A 12,285-nucleotide genomic window follows, 5' to 3' on the forward strand; every position below is an offset into this window, starting at 1 on the left:
TTTCCTCAGCACTAGCACCGGAGCTCCCTCCTTCTGTCTGGGCCTCAGATACTTCACTGTCGCCCACCTCTGCGTTACTGAGGGAACACTCCAAACGGGTACTTGCACCACATCTGCGCACTTCTGAAACACTTTGGGGGCTGCTGGAATCCACTGCTTTCTCCATGGGCATTTCACATGGGGAGCTTGCACCAGGCAAATCCTCCATATTGGCTTTTTGTTCAGACACTTCTGCTGACTGTGTTACTTCCATCAATTCTTCACTGTTTTCTTCATTACACACCACTTCACATGAAGTTTTCTTGCTTTTGCAAAAGACTTTCTTTATGGTTTCTTTTGGGACTTTTTTCCCAACACCTAAAGTCTTTGTTCCACTTTTAACACGAGCTGACATCCTTCTCTCCATTTCCAAGTTGTAGGTAAATAATAAAGTCCAAAAGAAAGTGTAAACTGCACCCCCAGACCCTTGCTGGGCCTGGGGTAAGCTCTGTAACTCAGGAGCTCCTCACACGCACGTCCTTCCTGATTGGGGATCAGATAGGATCAGTGCAGCCACTGGGACAGAATGTTCTGTTATACAGATAGCTAGAATCTCAGCTGCCATAAAGCAGGACAGGACTGCTGCTTACAATGGGGATCAGATAGGATCTGTGCAGCCACTGGGACAGAATGTTCTGTTATACAGATAGCTAGAATCTCAGCTGCCATAAAGCAGGACAGGACTGCTGCTTACAATGGGGATCAGATAGGATCTGTGCAGCCACTGGGACAGAATGTTCTGTTATACAGATAGCTAGAATCTCAGCTGCCATAAAGCAGGACAGGACTGCTGCTTACAATGGGGATCAGATAGGATCTGTGCAGCCACTGGGACAGAATGTTCTGTTATACAGATAGCTAGAATCTCAGCTGCCATAAAGCAGGACAGGACTGCTGCTTACAATGGGGATCAGATAGGATCTGTGCAGCCACTGGGACAGAATGTTCTGTTATACAGATAGCTAGAATCTCAGCTGCCATAAAGCAGGACAGGACTGCTGCTTACAATGGGGATCAGATAGGATCTGTGCAGCCACTGGGACAGAATGTTCTGTTATACAGATAGCTAGAATCTCAGTTGCCATAAAGCAAGACAGGACTGCTGCTTACAATGGGGATCAGATAGGATCTGTGCAGCCACTGGGACAGAATGTTCTGTTATACAGATAGCTAGAATCTCAGCTGCCATAAAGCAGGACAGGACTGCTGCTTCCAATGGGGATCAGATAGGATCTGTGCAGCCACTGGGACAGAATGTTCTGTTATACAGATAGCTAGAATCTCAGCTGCCATAAAGCAGGACAGGACTGCTGCTTCCAATGGGGATCAGATAGGATCTGTGCAGCCACTGGGACAGAATGTTCTGTTATACAGATAGCTAGAATGAAAAGCATTGTTTTGTTTCTGCAATAACATAAGGCTCATTTATTTATGGACAGGTTGTGGTTGCCATTTAATGACATTTATTTATATCCAATATGTTTAATGCTGCAGTGATATTATTACTCCGTATTCAGCTTATTCCTATTCATTTCTTTCAGATCGCATTTTCCCAGCACAGCAACTTTATGGACTTGGTACAGTTCTTTGTGACGTTTTTCAGGTCAGTATCAGCACTGTCTGTGTCTGCTGATTCCCAAAATGACATCAGTGGCGGTTTAAAGGGAAAACTCTAACATTTTTATAGTTGCCACTAGCCAGATAAGTCCAAATAAGGTTCTATGTCCCCATTGTCTCAGTGACTGGCAGGAGCTGTGGGTGACTGATGCTGTACATATATAGGGCCAGTAGGATTTGTATCTCCGACACAATGATCGTGTGAAATGTAATGAAGGGGAGATTTCCTGTACAGGATGTATGTGATAGGCTGATGTACTTGTCAATCACAGCTGAGCACTTATCACATACATCCTGTGCAACACAGGAAGCCTCCCCATCTGAGGAGATTTCCTGTATATCCAGTATTCTTGTGATAGGTTTATGCACCTGCCAGTCACAGTTGAGAGCCTATCTGTAGCGCAGACTTCCTGTGCAGGATATCTGTTATAGGTGCTCAGCTGTGATTGGCAGTTGCTTTGGCCTATCTGAGGGCTAAAATGCTCTATAATCCTCTGTGCTGCTATTTATATGAATGTAGCGGCAGGTGGATCTCATACTGAAACTGTGCATACCTCCCAAATGTCCCGTTTTGAGCGGGACAGTCCTGCTTTTAACAACTCAACCCGCTGTCACTGATTTGTACTGATACATCCCGAGTTTCTCTTTGATCTTCTGCACTGAACAGCCCGAAACAGATACAAAGATTCTAACTTAATTGGCTCTTGGCAGACAGCCCAGAATAGATACTTAACATACTTTTGTAAGTTTGATAAGCTAAGACTCACATCTTAAAGGGCAATTTACCTTCATTTGCAAAACTGTAATAACATATAAAAACCACAGAAATGTGTTCAAACTTTCATAACCTGCCGAATTATGTAAAATGAACATGGTAATTAGGGGGTGTGGCCACAAAAATGGGCGTGGTCAAAAATTATCCATGCACGCCAAATCTTGTTGTCCCTCTTTCTGTTTCCTAAATGTTGGAGGTGTGACTGGTCAGTATGGAAAGTTGCTTCAAACGACATTTTCTTTGGTTAGTCAATAACTTTTTTGGGTGAAATCCCCTTTTAGTCACATTTAGTTCACAAAGAAAGTATCTGCGCTTCTCCCACCTACATTTAGTTTATTGGCTACACAAAACCCTTTACATACATGTGCGGGGCTGCCATAGTGTCTCTGGTAAAGGAGTGCTTCACCTTTAAGGTAACTTTTAGTATGTTCTAAAATGGCCAATTCTAAGCAACTTTTGATTTGGTCTTCATTATTTATATTTTATAGTTTTTTTTAGTTATTTGCCTTTTTCTTCTGACTTTTTGCAGCTTTCAACTGGGCGATGCTGACCCATTCTTAAAAAACAAATACTCTGTAAGGCTACAAATTTATTGTTGTTGTTACTTTTTATTACTCATCTTTCTATTCAGGCCTCTCCTATTCATATTCCAGTCTCTTATTCAAATCAGTGCATGGTTGCTAGGGGAATTTGGACCCTAGTTACCAGATTGCTTAAAATGCAAACTGGAGAGCTGCTGAATACAAAGCTAAATAACTCAAAAACCTTAAATAATAAATGAAAACCAATTGCAAATTGTCTCAGAATATCCCTCTACATCATACTAATAGCAGTCCCACGATCTGACCACCCCAAAGGCTCCATTCTGATACGATCGTGGGGCCCATGATCGGATCAGCCCAGTATCAACCACCTCAATGTCTGCATATTGGGGAGAGATGCCAAATGAGTGGATCTCCCTGTGTATGGCCACCTTTAGACCTGTAATAAGAGGTAGAGTCCTGCAGCGGGTCGGGTACCCTGTGGGTTGCGGATAGAAGTTCCGGGAGCATGTATAGACGCGGGTTTGCGGGTCGGGCTGCCGGTCTTCTCAATAGCGATATTTACTCCTTTTTTCTGATCACGACTACTTCCGATGACGTCGCTTCCGGTTTACAATGACAGCACCTCCTGATTCTTTATGGTCAGTGGGTCCGGGTTGCGGATAAAGTACTTGCGGGTCGGGTAGCGGGTCCAAGCGGGTAAGAATTAAGGTTGCGGGTCTGGGTTGCAGGTTGCGGGTATGGGTCGGATATGGGTCCCAAAAAATGGACCCGCGCAGGACTCTAATAAGAGGCGAATGTCATTTTCTTTGCTGCCACCTTGTGGCCAAACCAGTTGTTACACCACATTCTGCTCAACTGATAAGATATATATATAAGATATTAGATATATAAGATATTAGATATATAAGATATATGGTATATAAAATATATTAGATATATAAGTAGGGATGCACCAAATCCAGGGTTCGGGATTCGGCCAGGATTCGGCCTTTTTTCAGCAGGATTCGGCTGAATCCTTCCGCCGGGCTGAACCGAATCATATGCAAATTAGGGGTGGGGAGGGAAACCAAGTGACTTTTTGTCACAAAACAAGGAAGTAAAAAATGTTTTTCCCTTTCCCTAATTGGAATATGCAAATTAGGATTCGGTTCGGTATTCGGCCGAATCTTTCGTGAATGATAGTGGATTCGGTGCATCCCTATATATAAGATATAGCAGATATATCCGATATACAAGATATTCGATATATCATATAGATTAGATATTAGATATATAATATATATCAGATATATAAGATATTGAGGGTCGAACTGGGGGGCCCGGGGCCCACCGGGACTGCTGTCCAGGGGCCTGCTGTCCAGGGGCCCCCCCCGCCCCCCTACTAAAACCCGTCGGCCCAGCCGTTCGGCGCGCATGCGCAACAACGGCGTTTGGCGCGCATGCGCAACAGCGGTGTTTGGCGCGCATGCGCAATAACTCAGTTCGGCGCGCATGCGCAACAACGCCACTCGGCGCTGCGCATCGCCGAAAATAAAAAAAAAAATTCCAAAAAAAGGTTCTGGCCCGGCGGGGGCCCATGAGGGTCGGGGCCCACCGGGTTTTTTCCCGGTATCCCGCCGGGCCAGTCCGACACTGAAGATATTAGATATATAAGATATATTAGATATATAAGGTATATTAGATATATAAGATATTAAATATATAATAGATATTAGATATAGTTACATAGTTAACTTGGATTGAAAAAAGACCAAAGTCCATCAAGTTCAACCCCTCCAAATGAAAACCCAGCCCCATACACACACCCCTCCCTACTGTCACATAAATGATATATACCCATATCTATACTAACTATAGAGCTTAGTATCACAATAGCCTTTGATAAGATATAATATATATAAGAAATATAAGATATATAGAAGCATAGAGACCATCTATCTCTGTGTTATGAGGCTGATAATGATCCACTCCGGCACCTCATCTCATGTTCCCATTCAGAGTGAGGAAGAATTAGGGTTAAGTCTAGGACTGACAGTCGGCCTATCCGCTAATAAGGAGAATTAAATCGCTGATGGTTCTCAGCTACATGTGCCCAATATTCCTATTCTTACTGCGATTCTCTTTCTCCCCCAGCTGTTTCCTCTCTCTGCTCCTCGTGGCGGCCGTCGTGTGGAAAATTAAGCAGAGCTGTTGGGCTTCAAGACGCAGGGAGGTACAGTTCAGGCTCTTCTTCCAAATATTGTTGCCTTGTGGTACTGGAATTTGTAGTTCAGCTACACCTGTAGAACTGCCGCTTTTTTATCTTTGTTCTACCTGACCTTTCCTAAGGAGACCTTGGTTAGTCTCTGCTCAGCCGTTGAACTTCAACTCCCCTCATGTGAGATGAAAGGGCTTCAATGGAATTTTTGTCCGTATTTTGGCAAAGCCGCGGGGCTTGAGCACTAAATAACTGCATGAGCCTTTACTCAAGGGCTTGAAGCAGCTGTAGCATGGAAGGGGGACAATTCATTTAATCTGCTTATTGGGCTCCCTCACCCCTAAATTAAACCTTTTAATTGCAGTTTGGAGAGAGGGGAATAGAGCTTGGCTGTACATGGGCCTATGTATTGTGTCCTTGACCTGAATATTTGGATGATATCTATTGGCTGGTGTCCATAGGCCAGCTTTATGATGCAATTATCACCTCCATTGCTCACAGTAGCTCCCCATCTTCTGCTCATTTACTGCACATGCTCTTGGCTGCGGTCACTTACCTGAACTCATTTACCTGCTCACAATATACAGAATATAGAGTCATGACATAAGGATAACTGCCCTATCACATATAAAGTCATTACACCACCTTTTTTAGTGCTTCTGGATTTTTTACTATTATATATATATATTTTCACCCCCTCTTACGAGAAGGAAGTAGACGTCACATGACTAATGGCAAGTGCAGCCTCTCTGCTTAGGAGGGATAGTGATTGTGACGTCAGTCAATTTTTTATTGCACTTCTGTTTCCTTGGGAACAATCCCTTGTTCATTTTAGGAGACTGACGGGCAGCGTTTAATTGTAGCACTTATTGACCTGGAGGCATTATGCTAAATGAAAGCTTAATACATAATTCATATTGTTTTATGTTAATGGCTCTTGCAGGGACCAGTATTGGCCTCCGTGTTTCAGAGCAGACATGGATAATATGTTGATTTAGGAGACAGGAGATACTGCAACATATGGAAGGTTCCCAAAACCTCCGGTCGAGTCACCAACCTGCCGCTGGCCAAAAATGATCTCCAGCCAATGCCCCTGTGACCCTCAGCAGCCGGGGAATGTTCCATCTCATAAATATTTTGTCTCTAATCATTATTTCCACATTCGGCTCTTGAGAGATTCATAACAAGTGACATTTTACTCTGAAAGTTGCTAAATGTCTCGACTCTGCTCCGGGCACCTCATGCCCTTTGTGGGAGGGTGAGCCACTTCCATTCATCGCTCGCTTCCCTCTGACTCTGAGATCAGGGAGCCCAAACTACAACTCCCAGCAGCCCACGGAAAGTTGTAGTTTCGAACTGAACTAGGAAGCCTTGCAGGGCCACACTCAGAACTGAACTAGGAAGCCTTGCAGGGCCACACTCATTAGAACTGAACTAGGAAGCCTTGCAGGGCCACACTCATTAGAACTGAACTAGGAAGCCTTGCAGGGCCACACTCATTAGAACTGAACTAGGAAGCCTTGCAGGGCCACACTCATTAGAACTGAACTAGGCAGCCTTGCAGGGCCACACTCATTGCCTAGTGTGTGTGTGTGTATATATATATATATATATATATATATATATATTTTTTTTTTTTTTTTTTGGATTGGCTTGTATGGGATTTACTTTATAATCTCAGGTATGGATTGATAAAAAAACTCCCATTTGGGAAAAATAAGACCCTGTCCTACAAACCATCAAGCGAATAATAAAATCCATGAATTCCACATACAGCCCTGCAGAACACAGATCCAGTGTTGGTGCTAAAATGAGCCTGTAGGTGGCGCAGTTGTTCCGTCATTGGGTGCCTGGAATTTTATTTAAGGCTGACTGGTAATTTGGGTGGAAGGGTCTGTGTTCATCTCTGCCTATTTATATGATTGTACATTACATGTAAAGTGTTCTCTCTATAGTAAACATGGCTGCCTTTAGTCTCATGGCCATAATTAGCTCTCCTGTAACATGTGGGAGCTGCTTTGTGTGTAGAAAAAGCACATTTGGAAGATTGGGCACAGGTAACACCCCTCCCTGAAACATAAAGTGCTTAACTCAACCATAGCTAAACTCTGAGTTTAAAAAAAATAGTTGATTTGTTGCTGTAAAAAAACCAAACCTGACACATTTCAGTAATAACTCCCTTGGAACCTGTGATTGTAGGTCTCTATAAAAAGATATTGCATAAAACAGCTCATATTTAAAACCCTGCTTCGTGTAAATAAACCATTTTCATAATAACAGACATTTCTAGTAGTATGTGCCATTTTAAAAAAATAAGGGCCGCCCCCTGGGATCATAGGATTCACGGTGCATAAAAACAAACAAACATGTTAGGTCACATGAGCCAATTAACAGACAGAGTTGTGTCTTTTGCTTCAACGCTTCTTCCTGTTACAGTTAGAGCTGCAGTATTTCTGGTCAGGTGATCTCTTCCTGTTACAGCTGCAGTATTTCTGGTCAGGTGATCTCTTCCTGTTACAGTTAGAGCTGCAGTATTTCTGGTCAGGTGATCTCTTCCTGTTACAGTTAGAGCTGCAGTATTTCTGGTCAGGTGATCTTTTCCTGTTACAGTTAGAGCTGCAGTATTTCTGGTCAGGTGATCTCTTCCTGTTACAGTTAGAGCTGCAGTATTTCTGGTCAGGTGATCTCTTCCTGTTACAGTTAGAGCTGCAGTATTTCTGGTCAGGTGATCTCTTCCTGTTACAGTTAGAGCTGCAGTATTTCTGGTCAGGTGATCTTTTCCTGTTACAGTTAGAGCTGCAGTATTTCTGGTCAGGTGATCTCTTCTGTTACAGTTAGAGCTGCAGTATTTCTGGTCAGGTGATCTCTTCCTGTTACAGTTAGAGCTGCAGTATTTCTGGTCAGGTGATCTCTTCCTGTTACAGTTAGAGCTGCAGTATTTCTGGTCAGGTGATCTCTTCCTGTTACAGTTAGAGCTGCAGTATTTCTGGTCAGGTGATCTCTTCCTGTTACAGTTAGAGCTGCAGTATTTCTGGTCAGGTGATCTTTTCCTGTTACAGTTAGAGCTGCAGTATTTCTGGTCAGGTGATCTCTTCCTGTTACAGTTAGAGCTGCAGTATTTCTGGTCAGGTGATCTCTTCCTGTTACAGTTAGAGCTGCAGTATTTCTGGTCAGGTGATCTCTTCCTTTTACAGTTAGAGCTGCAGTATTTCTGGTCAGGTGATCGCTTCCTGTTACAGTTAGTGCTGCAGTATTTCTGGTCAGGTGATCTCTGAGGCAGCACACAGACCATCATGAAATGGTGGTTCAAGGCAAGAGATGTAAAAGGGCAATATGTACTTAAATATATATTCCATTTTTATAAGAATCTTTAATATGTCACTTAATTTGATAAAAACTATCTGTTTCTCAAGTATTCATTTTGGGTATATAGTTTTTTTTTTTTTTTTGTTTCAGCAGTGGGTTATAGAGCCCTCTTCTACAATGGGTCTCACTGACACCACATTCAGCTTTCCAACTCTCAACAAACTACATCTCCCACAATCCTCAGAGAACCAGTGCCCAGGGTAGTTTTTTTTTTAAACCTTGAAATGCAGATTTCTCTCCTCTGAGGCAGGGGGAGTCTCTGGGTTTTGGCTGCGGCAGGCTTGAATATCTCTGCCATTTAATGATTTTTCAATGCTTCTTTGTAGCCTTTTAGGGACATTTCCTAACCGCACTTTAGAGCCATTCCAAGGTGCAGGGCAAAGATAAGCCACTTCCACTCGCTATAAAGGGCCACAGGGGCCCCTCTAGTCTGTTTGCATTTGCCTTCATTCTATTCGTCTTTTTTTATGGATCCCGTCCTACTGAGGGCTTCTGTTTACCTTATGATCACACATTTTTAAGGGGGAATTTTCCATTACACATTCATTAGATATCTGTACATATGAGCTAGGTAGTGCTACATTGTTCCAGGAGTCAGAACCAGTAGTGCACATATAGATAGAAGTACACAAGCACACAACAAACCCAATATCCTTGTCCTTCCTGTGCCCGGGAGCAAATGTCATATGCCGCCAGTTAGAGACATCAGATTGCTTTACTTTGCCTTTTTTCCTTTCACGTCCGTATCAAGTAACTGATATTTCCATTGTCTGTTTATTTATCAGCAACTCATCCGGGAGATGCAGCAGATGGCCAGCCGACCTTTTGCGTCCGTCAACGTTGCCTTGGAAACAGAGGAGGAGCCCCCTGATCTGATTGGAGGGAGTATAAAGGTGAGCGATGTTCCTGCAGTCTGTGTGATGGGCATCCGGAGCCTGTAGGTAGAGCTTCTCTCTATTGCCCTGGGTGTTGCTGTGTGGGTGCATTGTGTATGCCAGCCAATAGCTATGTGACTGTGGACCTCAGAGCTGCATCAGTGGGGCTTGTATAGTCACCTACCTACTAGTGATGTGTGAGTGACCCAGTAGCCATGTCCGATGCGGGCCGGTTGGGCTTGACTTTGGCACACTGTTTGCGGGTCGCTGGCAGGTGTCTGTTGAGTGACCTTACTGCGCTGAATTCTGCTTCCGACAGTCACTATTTATACAAGTGTGTCTGGCCCGCCCCCTTTTGTGGCTTCCTGCAGGTCGGGGGCGGGTCTATAAAAGTGCCAGTTGGGCTTGTCGACAAAATTCACTACTACCTAACCCTACAGCAAGCTTCTGATCCACAGCCTTCTATCCTGATTATAAAGTGGTCCACATCATTTGATCAAAAAGGGTGGGGATTGCAGCAAGTGGGCGGGGTTTCAGGGAGTGATGGCTGATGCTGTGAGAAGCCAGAAAAGTTCAGGATGGTGTGGAAGCCACCATTTTTAAATGCAGCAATATTCTGTATTAATAAAAGGCCAGATTTTTTTTCTACTTTTATTAATATTTTTGCTCTTGCCCTTTCAGCGCAATATCTGCCTTTTTATAAAAGGGGTGGTTCTCCTTTGAGTCAAAATTTTATGTATTATAGAATGGGTTATTCTAAGCAACTTTTCAGTTGGTCTTCAATTTTTCCCTCTTCTGCTGACTCTTTCCAGCTTTTAAATGGGGGGTCTGAGTGAAATTCTGAGACAATTTGCAGTTGGTCTTCACGATACTACAGAATATTGTGAAGACCAATTGCAAATTGTCTCAGAATATCACTCTCTACATCACACTAACAGTTAATTTAAAGGCAAACAACGCTTGTAACTCTTGGGATATTACAGACTAATAAGTTCTTAGCAACTTTTCTCTTAGTTTTCGGGGTTTTGTTAATTACACTGCTATGTCCCCTCTCATTAAAGGAGAACTAAACCCTTTATATTAAAATCCCTACCCTACATAGACCCCCCTCCCTGCTCCCCCAAAACAAGGTCTTACCCCTAACTCTTTACTTACCCCTCGTTGTAGTTTCAGGGCATTGGAGTTCACAGGCGCCACCTTCTTCTCTTCGATAATCTTTGGGAAGAGAGCGGTGTGTCGGCGCATGCGCAATTGCTGCAATCTGCAGGTCCCAAACAACTGCGCATGCGCCGAAAGCCACAGAAATTGCTGAAGCGAATATTAGCGAAGAGAAGAAGATGGCGCCTGTGAACTCCGATGCCCTGAATCTGCAATGAGGGGTAAGTAAAGGCTTAGGGGCTGGTGGGAGGAGCAGGGAGGCGGGTCTATGTAGTGTAGTAGGGGATTTTAATAAAAAGGGTTTGGTTCTCCTTAAAGCCAATGTGAAGCAAACGGGAAATGTTTCTCCTGTCCAGTGGTGGAAAGGACAAGTAACATGAAATTCAGTGGGAATGTTCCTCATTTCCCAGGAATTCATCTCCTTCAGGGGCAGCTAACGATTCTACATTAATTCCTGGTATTAGTCTTATAATGGGTGTGTAGTGGGGCGCAGTTATGGGCACACAATAAGCTATACCCTCATACTGTACTGTCTATGGGAATCAATAGGGCACCTCCTCCCATATGTATAAATACAAATATACAGAGAAGGAATGTTCTGGGCACACAATAAGCTATACCCTCATACTGTACTGTCTAAGGGAATCAATATGGCACCTCCTCCTCCCATATGTATAAATACAAATATACAGAGAAGGAATGTTCTGGGCACACAATAAGCTATACCCTCATACTGTACTGTCTAAGGGAATCAATATGGCACCTCCTCCTCCCATATGTATAAATACAAATATACAGAGAAGGAATGTTCTGGGCACACAATAAGCTATACCCTCATACTGTACTGTCTAAGGGAATCAATATGGCACCTCCTCCTCCCATATGTATAAATACAAATATACAGAGAAGGAATGTTCTGGGCACACAATAAGCTATACCCTCATGCTGTACTGTCTAAGGGAATCAATATGGCATCTCCTCCTCCCATATGTATAAATACAAATATACAGAGAAGGAATGTTCTGGGCACACAATAAGCTATACCCTCATACTGTACTGTCTATGGGAATCAATAGGGCACCTCCTCCCATATGTATAAATACAAATATACAGAGAAGGAATGTTCTGGGCACACAATAAGCTATACCCTCATACTGTACTGTCTAAGGGAATCAATATGGCACCTCCTCCTCCCATATGTATAAATACAAATATACAGAGAAGTATTGGATACACTGGGCAATGGTTACCCGCTGGTGTGTGTGATCCTTCTGTCTTTGCACTGCCGGGTAGGTGGCGCAAAGAGAACAGTAAGAAAGTAAGTAGCATAAGATGCATAAGATGATGATGATGATGATGATTTTGGGGAGACAAGTGGGGGAAGCTGAAGAAGTCAGCTTAAGGTGGCCATAGACGCACAGATAATATCGTACGAAACGTATTTTCGTCCGATATTCGTTGCGTATGTTGTAGAAAAAGAGCTGACCGATATCGGCAGAAGACTTGGATATCGGTCGGCTCGTTGATCGGGCTGGACAGAAAATTTTGATCGGGTGCCTTTGAAGGGACCCAAACATCGGCCATTGTTAGTGCTGAATCATCAGATACAGGTAGAATTATATTGTATTCCCGTACATCTACCTGTATATCTGACGATTCAGCTCTACATGTGTGTATTGAAACGAACAATCTTTCTTGGAAACATCTTTTCTA

At 43.3% G+C, this 12,285-nt stretch overlaps 1 protein-coding gene across 2 annotated transcripts in view; it reads left to right on the forward strand.

The window, feature by feature from the left end:
* Positions 1 to 12,285, forward strand: part of atrn.S (attractin S homeolog) — an 86,698-nt gene that overhangs the window by 67,332 nt on the left and 7,081 nt on the right. The window contains exons 25-27 of one of the 2 annotated variants that reach the window (XM_018242970.2): positions 1,581 to 1,642; positions 5,110 to 5,188; positions 9,325 to 9,432. In XM_018242970.2, coding sequence (XP_018098459.1) covers positions 1,581 to 1,642; positions 5,110 to 5,188; positions 9,325 to 9,432 — 249 coding nt within the window. Of the gene's footprint in view, positions 1 to 1,580; positions 1,643 to 5,109; positions 5,189 to 9,324; positions 9,433 to 12,285 lie in introns of those variants that run through there. The other variant, XM_041579356.1, reaches the window with a different exon arrangement.

This window comes from Xenopus laevis, chromosome 1S, assembly GCF_017654675.1.
Source record: "Xenopus laevis strain J_2021 chromosome 1S, Xenopus_laevis_v10.1, whole genome shotgun sequence".
In the NCBI taxonomy this organism is placed as follows: Eukaryota; Metazoa; Chordata; class Amphibia; order Anura; family Pipidae; genus Xenopus; species Xenopus laevis.